The sequence below is a fragment of the Leiobunum rupestre genome, chromosome 2 (genome assembly GCF_980474605.1).
Source record: "Leiobunum rupestre chromosome 2, qqLeiRupe1.1.hap1, whole genome shotgun sequence".
Taxonomy (NCBI): Eukaryota; Metazoa; Arthropoda; class Arachnida; order Opiliones; family Sclerosomatidae; genus Leiobunum; species Leiobunum rupestre.
The window spans coordinates 44153583-44171758 of NC_143385.1; the positions used below are offsets into that span (position 1 = coordinate 44153583).

Consider the following 18176-nt stretch of genomic DNA (forward strand, 5'->3'; position numbering starts at 1 on the left):
CACGGTCTGGCATTGGCTTTGGCTGGTTTGGTCGGAGGTTTTGGACCTGGAGGCCGATGGAAGGCCACGGAAATGCCCACCGCTCAGTTTTCAGGGTTCAAAGCTTGGGAAGCTTCGTGAGACGGCTTGGTGCCAGGCTTTGTCCTGGTGAAGAGGAGAGGGCGTAGACCCTGTCAAAAGTGGGCTAGAAGAGGAGATTACGACGGATTATACCAGTAGTGGATCGAATTTCCTTAGTAACTTTGGTAACATGACTGGAAAACTTTAACCCCGGATCGACCATGACGCCAAAGTCTCTCTCAGAGAGATATAGTATAAATAGAGTTTTTGTTGTTTTTTCTTAAGCGTAAAACTGAACATTTGTCAGCATTGAAAGTAAGACCCTTTGATGTAGCCCACGCGACAAAAGCATTCAGAGCAGACTAATTTTTGACAATCAAAGATTAAAAGTATAGGCTGATACAGTTTGGTATCATCAGCAAACAAGGCTACAAAGCAATCACGTACAGAATCGGGAAGGGATTTTATAACTACGTTAAACAATAATGGGCCAAGGACCGAACCTTGTGGTACACCACAATGCACATTAGACCAATCAGAAGCCTCCCCATGCACTACCGCGGCCAGAGAGACAGTTGGCCAACCACGCAAGCGCCTCTCCGGAAACGCCAGCATCGCAAAGGGCCGAAATGATGACAGCATGTGGAAGTGAGTCGAAGGCTTTAGCAAAGTCAAGAAAAATGATATCAACGCTAAGGCCTTGATCGAGCCATGGCGACCAATTATTGGTGACGGATAATAGATTGGTAGGGCAAGAGCGTTTAGCTTAAAATCCGTGTTGGGCCCGCGTGAAAAAATTAGTGGAGTGCAGCTTAATTTTCCAAACCGCCTTTTCAAGGCTAATGGACGCTTCAATAAAAGATGCTCGGTTATTACTCCCCGTTCCAAATGCATCTGGGAAGGAACTATTTCCGGTCGGTCGGTTAAACTGTTAGAATGGCTAGCCAAAAAGTCAAATTTAAGCCAGAGTGAGTCGCGTTTTTGCCCTCATGCGAATTTTGATTTAGATAAGAAACGCGTTCGGCTCACGTAGATTAAGGAACATACTAATGTTAATTTTCGATAATGTGTTTTAAGGTAAAATATATAATGTTACTAAAACTAACTCGTAAGTATAAGAGGATAATATTATTATCCTCTTATGTTATAAATAATTAAAATTATATGTAATATTTTTATGTTACTGGGCATTTTTAAAGCTTCTCATGCAGGCAGAGTTAAATAAGACTCCTATAATTATAAAATTATCAGGCCCGGACTGGCTCCTTTGGGGGCCCTCGGCTAGAGACTGAAAATGGGCCCCCTTACCAGACTGTGTGGGGTTATGGAAAAAAATCTAAATGATTATTTATAGGACAACAAATAACGTTTAAAGTGTACTAGATTCTACGTGCACATTAATTTAAAACGGAAAACGCGTCTAAAGGACAAGGGCGTATTTAAGGCGGGGTTTTGATGATCGGGGGGGGGGGTGCCTAATAAAAATCAGTGAAACTTCCGTCAGCATCCCCCCTTGAAATTTTCACTCAAACCCCCCCCCCCCCTGAAATGAAATCCTGGATTCGCCCTTGCTAAAGGACCTTTACGAAAAAATTATTACATGCAATTTGGGGCCCCCTTAAGCCGGGGGCCCTCGGCGATCGCCGACCAGCTGATCTGGCCAGTCCGGGCCTGAAAATTATGTTCAGGTCAGAAACAAAATCTACTGAGTCCTGTAATAAATCACAATAATTATTCGCCACCAAACGTTTCACCTAGAAATAACGTTTTAAGGGAAACTCCTAGTCAAAATAATATCAATCATCCAAGTAGTTCTCAGCATTACATAGCTTCCACTGGCAAAATTGAAAGAAAACTAAATTTAGTTGATGCTGATGACAGACTATCAAGTGACACATCTATTGACGCAACAGCAGCTGATCCAAATCGCAAAAGGGAAAACTGTAAAACCCTATTTTTGAAAAATTGGTTCAAAGGCTGTTGGACTAAGCAACTTAAATACATGCCAAAGGGCTTCTGTATCCATGTAATTTATGACTTTTTTAATTTGCATAAAGCTAAAAAACATTTGGAAGATGGGAACCGGATGGTCAAATCTAATAAAGTTAGAAGCGTTTTCCTATCTGCAGCTACAGAAAAAATAGATCAAGCTAATGACAAGTTAAAAAGAAGGCTTGAAACATACTCAAATACATTTCTTAATTAGAGAAAAATGCTACGTGCAATATTAGTGGAGAATATCTTTAATCCAACACCATCACCATTCTTATTTAGAACTGATGATTCTGAACAAATTGATCAAGCACTTAGTTCGTTGGAAATCAGTCGACCGGAAATTCCATTTCCTAATCTGTTATGTCCTCAAGATATAACATTCCCACATCATTGTTTTATTTCTCTGGAGAAAGCCAATGAATTAGAAAAGCTAACAAGAGATCAATCCGATAAAAAAATCTAAATATTCTCAACTTTGGAAAAGTGAAAGGGAGAATCGTATAACTGCGTCAAACTTTGGTGAAGTAATCAAACGCAAAACACAGGTGACAAAGAAATATATTGTAATTGAGGGACTTGATAATTAAAATAATGCCATTTCAATGTACACTACCCATAAAAATATGAAAGTAGTCATGTACAAGATAGGATTTTGTGTAAACCCATCAATTACCATAATTGGTGCCTCGCCAGACCGTTTATGTTTCGATGAAGAGTTAAATTCATTTGGCCTAATTGAAATTAAGACTCTATCCAAAGCCAAAGAAGAAGGGCTAACTATAGTTAATGGAATAATATCTCTAAAAGAAAATCATAATTATTTTTTTCAAGTTATGGGCCAACTTGGGGTCACAGGCTTTGAGTGATGCGATTTTTTTATTGTTACTGGATTTTTTGTGTCAAAGAATTAAGTTTGATGGTTATTTCTTTAACGAAATAATGGTTCCCAAGCTATGTGATTTTTATTTTAAACACTTCATTTGAATGGATTTTAAAATTTAGTTAGTTTGTAATATATAATTTATGCGTAATTAATTTTTCAGTTTATTTAAAGGTTTAAAAAATGTATGACATCATTGTATGATGTTTTTAATAATAGTACTTTAATTTATTAAAATTAAATCATCTATATATTTACATGTAATCACTTAAAATTTTGATTAAATATAATTTTTAATGCATTTGTTAAAACAATTATTTTTCCTCACTCAGCGCTCTCTCTAGTAAAGGCTCGTTAGTCAAATTAGTAAGATGACCGCAAATCACCCACATTTTATTCATAATGCCACTCATTGAATTAGGGAAAACATACTTTAGACCCTTTAGTATTCCGTTAGTTTTTATTTAACCAATGACTCGCTCAATATGTATACGTAGATTTTCAATTTCTCTAGTTTTCTTCACCTCTTCCTTAGAAAGTTGAGTTTTTCCCCCTAAGAAAGGTGGAAAGCCAAACACCTTTTTCCTCTAACTCTTCATACACGATATGTCTAACATAAGAGAATACTCCTTTTTGGCCAGATAATGGGGCGGAAAAGGTGAAGGGACGTGAGCATGCGCCAAACACATTCTTGTTTCTTTTAGACGCCATATTTGAAATCGCGCCAGCTATTTTGTATGGGAAAAATTCAGGGGTAACTTCGAAACACAAATTATTAAATGAAATATGGTTTGGTGCAGCATCTTTGGTTGTAAAAGTATTTATGGAGCTCAAGGAATTATATTTAATCGCTTTCCAAAGAAGAGAACTCGCCTTTGGGCAAGAATATAACACAGAAATAATTGGAGCCCAGCGCCGAGTTTGCGGGTTTGTAGAATAGCTGAACGGGCTCGTCTCACACTAAGAGCCCGAGCTCAATTTGAGACTGAGCCCAGGCTTTATTATGATAATAATACGAGCCCGAGAAGAGACCAAAACGTTGTGGTCATTTAATTTGAGCCCGAGATGAGACCATTTTAATATAGCGTATTTGTGTGAGCTCGAGATGAGACCATTAAAATATAGTAAATTGCTGTGAGCCTGAGCTGCGTCCAATATAATATAGTGTGTTACTAAGAGTCCGAGCTGATACCATTTTTTGTAACGAGCCCGATATGAGTCCTTTTAATTTTTAAGAGACGGTTATGTGTCCATTTTTGCACGATCATGTTCCCCTTGGCCACTGGGGAGCACTGCCGCGCAGAGAAACACGGGCAGTAGCCGTAACGCTTTCTTTCTCACCGACACGACCAACTTTGATTACGTGCTGTTTGCGTGGTAGGTAAAGAGCGAAATGCGCGTGCTCACAGTTGGCCGTGTCGCCCTTGAAGAGAGCTCTGGTCTACCATGCCTACGTTCAGTCAAGGAAGATCAGTGAAGCTTAACGGTCTTACGTTTGCGTTAATTCCGTTGAGACTTTTGCTGAACGCATTTTTAGGATTGTAGTAATTTTTATAAAATATCGTCTGCTGTTCCGTCCGCAGCTAGCCTTCCCGTGTGCTGTGATGTCACGATTCTGTTTAACAACGAAGAAACCTGCTCTTTCAATCGTTGAGTTTGTTGAGTTAACGTTGCCAACGTGACGTCAAAACCAGAAATTTCAAAACCCGTTCAGTGAAAAAAAGTTGTCAACGTTGAGACCGTTGAGCTCCACTGAACGTAGCCTAGGTTAATACGGAAACGTGATTACACTCAATTATTGTTTGATTCGTAAAAAGTAAACTACCTTCTAGAATTTTCGAAGATTGTTGTAGTGAAGAGAATACCAGACCTGGTCGCCCGGCTGTTTCGTTAGACCAAAAGTAAATATGGGGAGAAAGTCTATCACTGCCTTCAGATTTTATCTTCCACCATGCTTGACACCCTTTTTGAAGAGCTAGTGATCACGTGATATTTCTAACCAATAAGGATAGCACATTACGCGCGAAGTAGTGCATTTGTGGTATTCCGGTCCGCGCTCAAGATGAAAATTTTGAATTTTATTCCCTGGCAACCATGTCACCGCCTCGCGATTTCAAATAGTCTCTCTGACAAATGCTGACCATTATTTCCTTCGAAAACGGTTGATTTTAATTAATAATTACTATATCAATTGTAAAATAAACAAAAAAAGCTCGTAGCTATAGCTATTATTTCAGTTAAACTTGAAAATTGTTAGGCCTTAACATCGTAGATTTACCAATTAGTCCCGATCTCTACTCTTAGATGGCGCCACGCTCTCCACGATTTAAGCGAGTGTTATTCTAGTTACGGTTTATTTCTTTTCAAAAGTCATGTTATTATTTTTAAAATGTCGCATTTTAGTTTCTATGATATATTTACTTTATTTAGGAACTAAATTAACCAAATTATCGAAAGCAAAAGTTTAATATTCACATATTTTATAGAGAACTATTTTTCATCGTGGCGGAGTACAACCGATACCTTTGTGTCCCTGTAAAGAGGCGAGGGGGAAGTCATTTCCGAAGCCCAAAAATTTTACCCCTCAAATAAGACGTCGTGCGGCTGGACCCAAGTGCCAGACTTTCTCCCCCTATTTATTTTTAGTTAGACTTAGGATTTATATATCAATATAAAAAAAATATTAATATATTATATTATAAATATAACAGACTTAAATGAACCCCGCGAGTTACGCAAATTCTTATGAGACTGACTCGAGCCTTTGTTAGTAACATAAATAAGTATGAGCCCGAGACAAACTCAAATGTTTAGGGAGAGGAATTGTGAGTTCGAGACGAGCTCCTGTGTTTAGGAGATAAAAAATATGAGCCCGAGACGAGCTCTCGTGTTTAAAAAAAATATTGATGAGCCCGAGACGAGCTCTCGTATTAAGGAAAAAAACTTATGAGCCCGAGACGAGCTCTCGTGTTTTTGGAGAAATTATTGTGAGACCGAGACGAGACTAAGGCCAAACTAAAAGTTTGGTGAGACTGAGCCCGAGACCAAGTCTTGGTGTGCAGCTATGGTTTGTAGCAGACATATTCGGAGCCTAAGGAATAAGGATACTGACTGGATTCCAACGCTAAATTTACCATCTAGTATAATAATACTCCAATCAAAACGTGAATTAGTGGGGACAAAGGCAGCTAGATAAGAATAAATATGAAATTGGTTAGTTACGATATATTAAATGAAATTGGTTCCTAAACTTAAGCCTTTTTAGTAACTTAAATTTCTAGAGATTATTTGATTATGCCTTCTTTCTAGGAAGAGTATAAAGTTTTTATGAATGAATTGGTTCACCAGCAAAGACTTTCACTAAATTTTCATAATAATTACATGTCACTTGTAGAGATATAACCATAGAAGATAATATGGAAAACTATTCTAAAGAAGTTGAAAACTCGTTCCACCGTTCACAACCACAAGATAGTATTAAAAAGACAACCATATCACCAATAGATAATTTGCATGAAAATTGTATCCAGAAGTTAATGGAAATGTGCCTACGGAAGTTAACCTACTACCCGAGGCTTTTCGATTTAAGTTTTGTTCTAAAGGAACCCAGACAGACTACATGAACCTGAATTTGAGAACCGAACTTTACGAGAGATAATTAGAGCACTGAAAGAGGAAACAAGGAAGATTTGAGGAGTAGAAAAAATAAGAGGCAATGATGAAATGACAAAGTTTTATTATTATTTCAAAAAAGGAAGCTTTTTGTTGTGGATTAATTTATCGCTGTCATGATGAGACAAAGTCCAATTCGAGTCTTAAATTTATTCCGAGTCTACAATTTGCAGTTGAGCCCAATCTGAGCCTTATATTAGTCAGAATCATTCCAAAAATTAAATCATGTTTAAAATTAGTACCAATGTAATTAAACATTTTTAAATATTACGAAGTAATTAAAGGTTACATTTAATAAAAATAAAAACCTATTTTTTCGTGAAGCTTAGAGTATAATATATCCTAAAAACAGTTCATTTATTATTTTGTGACCGTAATTAATTTTTAATTTGCATTAGAAAGGGGATATTTAAGCAGACGACATGATTCACTCCAAAACGGGAAAACGCTAGTGGTCACGTGTTTTTATTAAGGCCGACGTCACAGGCGGGAAACTTCCTAAGCGGCAATTTAAACTTCGTGGTCGGTAGTCCTAAATTTCGAGTGATTTAATTTTAAATTTTAGCGATGCAACAAATAGAACCATATAGATTTGAGCCAGAAAGAAATAGTAGTAGTTCTAGTGAGTCTGATATATCGGAAAATTATAGTTATAATGAATCAAATGATTCTGATGATTCAGATGATTATGGCCACCGCTTAGATGCAGAAGTGAATACCTGGTGAGTGTATTTATTTTCATTTATTCAATTATTTAATTGGTTTCAACCATGTGATTAATTTTAAATGAATGCCAATTAGGTGTAGATGTACAAATTGTAAAGCTATGGCAACGGAGGATGAGTGTACGTGCTGTGTAGAGCAGAGAGAAGTTAGAAATAAAATGGAAGAAGTCTCGTGCATTACTCTGCACCCTGGATTTGAGGCAGTGTGCCTAAACATTTATGTTTTAAACACAGCGTACCGATTATATGCCCGGAACTTTATAAGAAGGCTTGGGTTACCTAACAATGATCCAAATGCGTATGTATAACCATTGACAAATAATTTGTCAATGTATAAGTTTGGTTTTCATAATTATATTATAAAAATTATTTCATTATTGTTTTTGTTTTTAGACGATTCAGATATACAGCCTACAGGCAATTTGTTGGCATGATTTACAAAAATCTGGGTGAGCGATTGAGAGTAGTGATTCCATCATGTGTTATCTCTCGCATTCGTGCAAGATTTCCCTCACCAGATGACACTTACCAAGGATATCTACATGTTTAAATTTTAGTGATAAGAGATTTAGTCAAATTCTTTAGAAAATGTTCAGTTATATTTGTCATGAAAAAGTAAATGCTCCAGGAGTTTAATAAACTAGTCTCATTTTTAAAATAATTTACAAGGGTTGTCATTTTTAAAACTTTTTACAAATTTAAAATAAAATTAGAATTTTTTAATCAGTCAGACTGTTAAAGAATCATCAAACTACTTTTTTTTGGCAAAATCTGCTTGTAAATTTTGTAAGTAATTCTTCTTTAGGTGGGTGATCATATGAATATGAAAGGGGAGGTGGTACAATATCTTTTCCCAAAGACTTATTAGCTTCTTCGTAAGTGGGATAAATCTTTCTCATTTCTAGAACCTTTTGGTATAGCGTTTCGACATAACCTAAAATTAAAAATATTTTAATTTTTTTCTCAAAATATCACAAATAAATTTAATAATCTCACCATAGGTAGAATCCTCCTTTCGAAATACCAAAGTAGGTTTTCCTTTATTGGCTTTGGAGAATCGATACGTACACTGGTCTACGTCACCAAATTTCTTTATATCTTTTTGACAATTTTCATTGTGATGGAGAGCGGATAAAGCTAGCCTATTTAAATGAAGTGAATAGTAAATCGATTTATAATACATATAAAAATTTTATATTGACCTCGATTGCATTCCTTCGTAAAAAAATGTGTATTTTTAGGGGCATTGGACAACAAAGTAGCGTGGTACCCCTCAAGCGAACTTGTCCCTCCATATCCGGAAGTTAATTCAACATCTTTCAATAGCCTTTTCGCTTCAACAATTTTTGCAACTTGAAGGTGAGCCAAGGTTCCCTGTCTTATCCAAGTTTTTTTTTCTTTCTGTTTTTTTATCCAAAAGTCCATGCAAACATTTTTTAAATGAGCTCCCTGGGTGATTTTTATGTAAATTTGAAATGTGATTTGGAAGACTGAGCCATTTAGTGTTACTCGCAGCGCAGAAATACAGATGGTTGGTTATACTTTGGATCCAGTCTGCTATTACGGCACAATCCTTGATTCTACTCGCAGCAGCTAGCTTTTTCTTCAGACCTGGAAAAACCAATAGTTCAAGTTAACTATTTCAATTATAATATTAGAATATAAATTAAGACCTATTACTTTTAGAAACATGCCAAGGATCAAATTCGTGGACTATGTCGTATCTCGTTTCCCTCATGTACTTGGTAATTTGTAGATGCCGGTCTGTTATCAACCTTGTTATTTTCACCCCACGAGATTCAATAACTTTCAAGCATCTCTTCAACCCTTCAAATTCCATTGCGTTGGAGTTGGCAACTTCATTTGACTATAAAAAGAATGATACGAAATTATAAATAGTCTTATAGCAGTGAGGGTAAGTTCAAAATGAGTATATTGTTACCTGGACTAATTGAAAAGTGACAATTTTATTTGTTTTTAGGTTCATGATAGAATAACTCCCAAATTTTGCATTATGACCTGAATGGATATTTTTTTTGTTTGTATTTCAGAGAGGCACTTAATCACGTTTAAAAATTAATAACCGGGCTGTCGCATCTTGAATCGCCTCCGAAATTAACGTTACCTTCCAATGTTAAACACTCTGCAATGTTATCAGCTTCTTCCTTCTTCCACACCTCCATTATAGACGGATATAAATAATATTTCTGGATTAAATAGTAGGTTGACAATGAAAGGCATTGAATGTTTAATGTTTTGAGCATTCGAATGATATTAGTCGGATGGTTTCCGTTAAACAACATGCCAGCTGCTAATAACAAATTTCCAATGGGCAGTTTTCCATCGAGAGGTTGACTATACCAGCATTGAGAGTGTCCATTCACACAAAGAGATTCGATGCACACCATTGACCCCTTAATATATTTAATTTTCGCAGAATGTGAAGAGTTGCATGAGGTTACTCATAAACACTATGAACTTTTTTCCTCCAGCCGGACCTTCGGGTAACTCTTCCTCAATATCAAAGTCAGAATCACTCCTGTTTTTAAATAAAGCATTGTTTAAGACACATTTAAATGAAAGGAGATATAAAAATATTTTCCATTACTCTGATTCCGAAGAGGGTTCGTAAAATGAGGTATTAAGGTCATCTGGGTTGCAATCTTCATTTTTAATATCACTTGAGTAGTATTGAGTACTAGAATCAGCATAATCCTTAGATTGACAACTGCAAGAGGGCTTCAATTCCTCTGGCATAGGTAGCTTGTTTTCAGATTGACTTTTCTCGATAGTTTGCGTACTTTTTGAACGGAAATGCTTATTAATCTTAACCGTTTGTACTTTTCTGGATTTGAACTGTAGATCCATCATAGTAAAAGCATCTTTCATATCAGACTGGATTGATATAGGATTTGGAGTAGGGTTCAAAGTTATAACTTCCTCAACTGACATCTCTGCATTTGACACCACTCCAATTGTATTAGCCTCGGTCTCAGCCTCACCCAGAATGTGTTCTATTTCCTAAATTATTGAACAACGTTTTTAAATCTTTTAATATAATATAACCCTGGATAATTCTTACAAGTTTCTTTTGCCTTTTTGATATAAGACTCCTTGGACGTTTGGTTTCCTTTTCTTTTTGGTATGCAAAGATATTCGGAATTGCTCCTTTAACTAACATCCGTTTAGGCCAAAAAGTGCTATCAACACCAAGACTTTGAAGAAATTCAGCGTTTGTATTTGTTTCAAAACAATTAGTTTCGAAATGTTTTTGACATAATCTCGAGTGCTTCGTGGGTTTAAAGTTCTTTCTTTTTACTTTAGACACCCATATTTTTAATAGCGATGTCTTATCCAGAGGAAACTTGAAAAAACTATTCTTTCCCTTGCTATAAGCCGAATTACAACCGTACGCATTGCAGTAAACCACCATACTTATTTAATTTAAGTATTAGAATATTAAAAAATAACAATAAAATTAGGCAAGGGTTAACTCAAAGTAAGGCCCTAAAAGGCTAAAGCGCGGAAGTACCGTAGACGATCTCTGTGACGGAGCCTGATAGAGAGAGGAATTCCCATTTTTGACGTCAGCGCACCAAGCGCCGTTATTTCCCCCTTTTCGCCCGTTTTGGGAGACGCCAGAGATAGAAGCGTGTATTGCGGCAAAGTACGTCTTTCTTAAATGTAACCTTTAACTGATTTTCTTCAAAAATGTTTTTTAAATTTCTAGATTTGTTGGTTTCTAACTTACAACAGGAGCTGTTTAATATTCACCAACAATATACCATAGAAAAATAGAATATATTTTACATTTCCATTTCACAAAATCAATGTTAGAAATCTCACAATTCTAATCCGAGTCAAATATTAATGTATAAAAAAAAACTATAAAAGAGCTTAGAAAGGAACTTTGTTTTAGTTAGCTGTATAATTTTATATAACATTGAAATAATTTTTAAATTTCCTATAAAAATAAAATATAGGAGTTTAGAATTTTTAATCTCTTAAAACTTAAATCCTTAGTAATCCTAATGAAGTGGTTTGAGTTAATTTTCCACTCTGGTGTACCTTTCCATGTAAAAGAGTAGCGCACGTACATGACTCTGATGTTATAATATACAAAAAATATAAAATTATAAACCATTAAAAAAATTTTAGAACTTGCTAATAAGTTACAGAAAATAAAAGAACACAATTATACCCAATAACCAAATCGCAAGCCCCACCACAAATAGTTCTATAAAAATTGTCAAGTCCGAGGCGTACCAGCCCGGGTTCAGGGGTACATTTTGAACCGTGCGCCAAAAACACTCCTATCTTTAAAATATCAAAGCTATTTATAATTTGTTTTGTCTAGAACCGGGTACCATTTACCCACAGTACGCCTCTAGGTCAAGTACCATAACCACAAGGTAACTGACGGATCTCCTAGATGGGTAACATCTTGATTTGATGTAAAGAAAGTTAAGAAACTGCCCATAAATTTATTTATTTAGAATGAAAAATTAGTCACAAATTAAGGCAGGAATAAATTAATCGATATCACTATCAACTCACCACACTCGATTCTAACCCACCGATAATATCGTTCGCTTCAAGATGGGCCACTGCTTTTTCAAACCCTTTGAAATGCTTATTGCTGTTGTTGTCAATGATCGATTTTTCATATAATTGTAAATATCAACAGATGTAATTTGTAGTAGAGTTGAAGGAAGGGTAGCAAAATTTCAGGCTTGTTCTTTTTGGATTCCTTAGATATTGTAGTTGGAGCTTTTCTTTTACTAGAGCATTCCTCCAATAACCATTGCACATATCAAATTCTTAAAAAAATTGTAGAGCTTCCTCAAATTTTAACAAAATAGTTAAATGTGCTTTCCAACTTCTGTAGAAATAGAAAGCCGAACAACATCCACGTTTTCGTCAAGGCCTAGATTTTCATCATGATCTCTTCCGGCAAACCGTACCTGTTACCACTTACATGTAATATTGTCTCGTTTTCGCTCTTTTTTCTTTAATTCAGTAATATAATCACTTTTTTTCATTTAAATTTAATTCCTAAACTTGTGTATAATACTTTCAACGTTTTATTATAAGTTTCACTAAACATTCGTTATCCATAGTTAACATACGGAGGGATATGGCGTCGTCTGCTTCTAAGAAACATTGGACCGTAAGCGCATGCGCGAAATAAAAAGCAAAAAGGTGTATCTCCCTGCTCTAAAAGGTCCAACAATCCACTTTCTAACGTTATCTCTTTATCAGAGATTCTACCTGGTGATAGTTCAGAAATAAATGTAATAAAACCATAGTCTTAGGGCCCGTTCCAGAGACGAAAAACTTTCGTAAAGTTACGAAAAAGGGGGCGTGTCTAGTAGAAATACGAAACTTTTTCAAAAACGCGTTCCAGAGACGTTTTACCGAGACAAAAAGTCTAGTATCTTCTACGACAGCTCAGGAGCTGTCGTAGAGCTCTCGTAACTGCGTTTGGAGGCGAAAATAATCATTTTTTAGAAAATGGCGGTGGAATTTCTTCGAGCTAACGAGATAAATCAAGGTGTAAACAACATCGAAACAGACATCCCGCTGAAAATAATGTATCGTGAGTGTCCCAATACTAAGAATTGATTTAAAAAAAATGATTTTTGGCACTAATAATGAAACATTTACCTGAAACCGCGTTTATTGCGCTACAAATGGGAATGGCCGAGGCCTGAATTGAAGGGCGCTCCATAGATTCCGCTACGCAGGTAAGAATTCCTTTACCACTAATTTTTATTTAATAATAAAACGAAACAAAGAAAGAGCTATCTTTTCGTTTTAATAAATTTAAAATTATCTTATTGCAGATCCGCATAATCATGTGCTGTATTTGTTTTGGAAAGACGGCGAATTATTATCAAGTTGAGTGTTTGTCGAATCGTTCACAGTGTAAACTTCAACAGCCAAATAATTTTTTGTATTACACCTTAATATTTTTACATATGCTCCACTTATAATAAAAATTATTTAATTCCTCAAATAGAAGTATTTATTTATAATTGTAGCTATCATTTAAAGAGAAAGGAAACACATCTCCCTTTTGACCTGATACCCAATGATAAAAAACTCCCAAAAATACTTAATGCAATGTTTTTTGAAGCCCTAACTGCTTTTATGGATAAAAAATTACAGGAAGGTGATAACCACCTTTGTAAAATATCCAAATTAAATTCAAATCTACCGCCAAACTGATCTTAAGAGAAAAACCAGATGGAGACAGCTCCGTTAAAAAAATCACCAAAACTTTGGTCAGCTGACAATAATAAAGAAATAAGTTTCATTGTTGTGGGAAGTTTTACATCTGAAAGCTAGAGAAAAGGTAATCAGTAATATTCATTAAGTTTATTTAAAGGAGTAGACATACTACTGGTTAATGTAATTATGTTTCAGGGTTATTAATTATTCGTTTATAAAGGCGAGATCACTGAAGTTAAATTTCCTTTTCAGTCCGAACAAGAGAGTTGTGTATGGCCACCAGAATTTTATTGGTATTGTCCAAATTACTCAAAAAGGAGAGAGAAAATTGAAGATGTTGAGCTACCATTTCGTTTAGAATCATTTTCTAAAGCCCATTCAATCGTTCTTGATTATTTACTACTGACAGGGCAACGTTGTCTAATGTTTCAGCATTGCTAGTAGCAATGGGTTCGGAGGACACAGGTAATGTTTGATGTTTCTTATGGCTTCTTTTATTACCTTTAACACGTATACCAAATTATTACTTATATGTAAATTTATGTCAATCTGTTTTTCCGGGAATGTAGGAAAAGAGCAACGTTAACAATACCACTTTTGAAATTTCTCCTACCGTTGGCCTAGGCGGATCTAGAAGTGGTTTTTCAGCCCTGGCATCTATTTAAAAATGTAACTGAGTTATATCTGCTAGCATGGATTAAATAATCCATGCTGCTAGTAAGTAATATACCTAAACTGATTTTTTCTAATTATACCCATTTCATTGGCAATATTTTGCTTTGTCAATCTTTGTTTTTATTTAATTGTGTTGTCATCAATATGGGAAGCTCAATTAAATATTGATAACCTCTACTTTCTAGAAATATTTTGCCGTCTCTTTGAAGCCAAATGAAAGGGAGCACTACCATCCACGTTCGGTGGAGTACTCGTAGGAGTAATGTGAAAACACCCCGCACTTGGCATACCAATAAAAACACCACTTGTTCTGGCTAGTGTTGGACTTTCCTGATCCTTATGATATCTTGGCCCTTCACTATTCTCATAACTCTGTTGACCAAACATATTCTACCTCAGCCACAATTTCTTCCCTTTCCTTCAACCTTGGTTAAACTTCTTTGCATTTTGCACTCCTCCTTTGCTTGCCCAATTTTTAAAACAATTTCGCGTAAAACTTATGAATAATAAATGTAAATGCTATATAAAAACAAATGTAAATAACAACAAAATTTGAAAATATGTAAATAAAGTTTAATATATATAGTAAAATAACTGAAAGTCGAAAGTGGAAAATTGCCACTGTTTACATGAAATAAATAACAAGTCAAAGCTAAGGCTTAACTAAGCGCTTGAAGAAACCCGCTTCCCACCGATATTTTCCGGCGTTTCTATTGGCTATGGCGGGGGGCGGAGCTTATTAAAAAAAAAGGCGAAAGATACGAGAGCGGGAGTTTACGAATTCTTGAAAAGTTGTCTCTGGAACGCGTTTAAGATACGAGAGTTCGGGTTTCGTAGATTTGCTCTCGTAACTTTTTAACTTACGAGAGTTTTGAAAATGTCTCTGGAACGGGCCCTTAGTAAGACTATTGGGCGTAATACCAAGAAGGCCTTTTGCAGTATTGTGTTTTTTATATTGGGAATAAGTATCTGCTTGTGTCGTATAATGGTCCGGTTTCTCAATAAATATTTCAGTAGCATCAATAATCAATCTTGTAGTCGGGTATAATGCTTTAAACGACTGCGGCATGGAATCATCAACTACTTTACGAGATGCCCAAATAGGAATGCCACTTAGTCTTTGATATAACAAATCTACCCACGTTATCCAAATATTGCTCACGGTTTGGGTGCTAATCCCAAAACGGTAACCTAAATCTTCTTCTAACAATCCAAAACTAGGAATAATTGGTTTTTAAAATCAACACATGAGAGGTCTTCCTTGGGTAGATTGGTGTCTTGGTTTCTTTCGTTCGTAAGCCTTAGCACTATTATATAAGTTTAAATTTGGTAAATCATACTCATGGAACTGATATAAATTATTGAAATCCTCTGCTGATTTAAAACCAGTGTAAAATTTTAATTTGTCTTGCATGCCGGAAATGTTTTCAAAACAAAATCTAGATGAGGCATTTCTTAAGTTTACCTTTTTTACTTCTTCCAATACACTCTTTTTAGAAACGTTTACTGGGCGCCGCCATTATCGTACCTATTTCGAATTAATTGATAAATTTATTTCAGAAATAAAAGTTCCACTATTTAAAAACTCTGGCCTATTAAAAGGTATAACCAGAGAGGGTAAAGTCGCTTCGCTACTGAGAGGCGTCTCTTCCTATTCCCGCAATGTTAAAATTTCGTTACCAGTTTTTGACGCACGCGCGAATAGAAGAAATTACAAATGAAGTTCGGGATCCCACTACAGGGTGTCGTTATAGTTAAATATTTTTAGAAGATTTTTGTTAGATCCGGAATATGGCACCGATTATTTTCTTATTTCTGATACTAAAAAAAATAAATAAAATGTGAAATGGTTGTTTCATGTGAATTTATGACGCAAGTAAGAACAACTAATTATTTTTTAAATATTATTATATTTGAATATTGAAGTGTCAATTCTTTTTAACAGCCTAAAATAATGGGAAACATAAATAGCCAAGGCCTAACAGCAATAATAATAGAAATTAATATATTTGAAATGAAATAAGATTAAATAACTTAATGAAAATAAATATATAAGATAAAGCTTCGAAGTAGTTAAAAAAAGACGAATATGAGGTATGTGTTTAGTGCTGTATCTTCATCAATTTCCTGTCCAGTCTTTTCTGTGTCTTTTGGTAATCATGATCGAGATCTGGTTTTTTCAGGGCACTGTGTATGCAAAACTCAACGAAGAAACTTATCATGTTTTGAAATACAGTCGGACATGTTGAATCTATTGAAGCTTGAAACTAAGTCTTTTCAATTCGACGTGTAATAAATCTTTCCATACGCTCTTTGACATTTGTCATTTGAGATAGTAGTTTAAAGCTTGTATCAAATACCTCATTTGTTTCTGTAATAAACTTTAAAAAATTGTCAGTAGGTACTATAAGGCTACCAAAAGAAGAGTTCTTTGTTGTTTTGAAAGACTTGAAGAAGGAGAGCACATTTGTAGGATCAATAATTGGATCGTTCTTTTTGAGTTGGCTGAGGCAAGAGGAGCATTGGTGGTTTGAAAAACAGCGATGGATTAAATATCCTGATATATAGCTAAGGACATTTTGTTTAAGTAGATTTCAGAGGTGGGCATTTTCCGAAATGGTTCATTTTGAAAAAATTTCGCTCACTGAATCTGAAGCGCATTAAAACGTTTTACGGCAGTCGTTCGCGAACGAGAACTGATTTACAACGGGGATTTCCGAACAAGAGCGACCGTCTCTATAGAACGAGCTTTGGAATAAAAGTTCGTTAAGCGAACGTCTCTAGAAGGAGTTTTGGAATTATAGTTCGGGAAGCAAACTGTTCTCTGGAAAGAGTTTTGAGTAATAGTTCGGTAAGCGAACGTCTCTAGAACGAATTTTGGAAGAAAGTTCGAGAAGCGAACCAATCTTTTCGCCGTGGGATCTCATTCAGTTCTAACCTAGAATTTTCGTACGAATAGAGCGACCACCCTCTAAAAATAACGAAAGCCGCTTTTTCAGGAGTTGTTCGGAATCCGCTTTTCTGCAGAATCTTTCGCTCTCATTTCTCGTCAGACAACGAAATTTTGAGCTAGTTTAAATTTCTTTAAATAAAATGCTATTCTTCAGACTTACACTGGTGGGCATTTTCCGAAATGGTTCGTTTTGAAAAATCTCGCTCACTGAATCTGAAGCGCCTTTTAACGTTTTACGGCAGCCGTTCGCGAGTGAGAGCGGAATTACAACGGGGATTTCGAACAAGAGCGAACGTCTCTATTGAACGAGCTTTGGAATTTCAGTTTTTAATCGAGCGTCTCTAGAAGGAGTTTTGGGATAATAGTTCGGGAAACAAACGTCTCTGGAATTTTCGTACGCATAGATCGACTGGCCACCTAGAATTTTCGAGAGCCGCTCGTTCCCGAGTTGTTCGCAATCCGCTTTTCCGCATAATCGTTAGCTCTCATTTCTCGTCAGACAACCAAAATTTGAGCTAGTTTCAATTTGTTAAATAAAATAACTATCGCTAAGGTCAGTTATTAATAATTCTGTAAACCATTCGCTAAATGAAAGACGCATTTTCTATGCCGTTCGGTAATGGTCGCTAAAATATAATTTATATCAGAGGTAGAAAAGTTCTTTATATAAAAAAGAGAGGTCGCGTGATTACGTTAGATTCATCGTACTGTTCAATGCCGTAACTAGAACGGTTCCAGCGCGCGCGCTCTAAGATTAAACACTTTTATACATGTATTTGTTCGTGTTATATTATAAAAAGGCCTATTGCAAAGTGCTACGTGATATAGGCAATTTCTCTTGGTAGTACCTTTTAAAAAACTCAAGACTTCTTATTGGCAAAATTGCATTGCTAATTGAATTCCAAAATTACAATTTCCTAATTCAATTTGAAATTAATTACGATTTCCTAATTCAATTTGAAATTAATTACGATTTCCTAAT

The 18176-nt window shown here is 35.5% G+C and overlaps 3 protein-coding genes across 3 annotated transcripts; 1 reads left to right on the forward strand and 2 right to left on the reverse strand.

Annotated features, from left to right (window-relative positions):
* Positions 1–7052: 7052 nt before the first annotated feature.
* LOC149957592 (uncharacterized) lies at positions 7053–7883 on the forward strand. The gene is made up of 3 exons (XM_090164843.1): positions 7053–7329; positions 7409–7630; positions 7726–7883. The coding sequence occupies exons 1-3, from the start codon at positions 7175–7177 to the stop codon at positions 7880–7882; spliced, it is 534 nt and encodes a 177-aa protein (XP_090020969.1). The 5' UTR covers positions 7053–7174; the 3' UTR covers position 7883.
* Positions 7884–8078: 195 nt separating this feature from the next.
* LOC149957593 (uncharacterized) lies at positions 8079–8720 on the reverse strand. Its single transcript, XM_090167103.1, has 3 exons — positions 8535–8720; positions 8329–8474; positions 8079–8266 (listed from the first exon to the last, which is right to left on the reverse strand). The coding sequence occupies exons 1-3, from the start codon at positions 8543–8545 to the stop codon at positions 8079–8081; spliced, it is 345 nt and encodes a 114-aa protein (XP_090023229.1). The 5' UTR covers positions 8546–8720.
* On the reverse strand, positions 8652–9363 carry LOC149957594 (uncharacterized). The gene is made up of 4 exons (XM_090167104.1): positions 9275–9363; positions 9013–9199; positions 8764–8943; positions 8652–8710 (listed from the first exon to the last, which is right to left on the reverse strand). Exons 1-4 carry the CDS (start codon positions 9317–9319, stop codon positions 8652–8654), a joined length of 471 nt encoding a protein of 156 aa, XP_090023230.1. The 5' UTR covers positions 9320–9363.
* Between the last annotated feature and the right edge of the window lie 8813 nt (positions 9364–18176).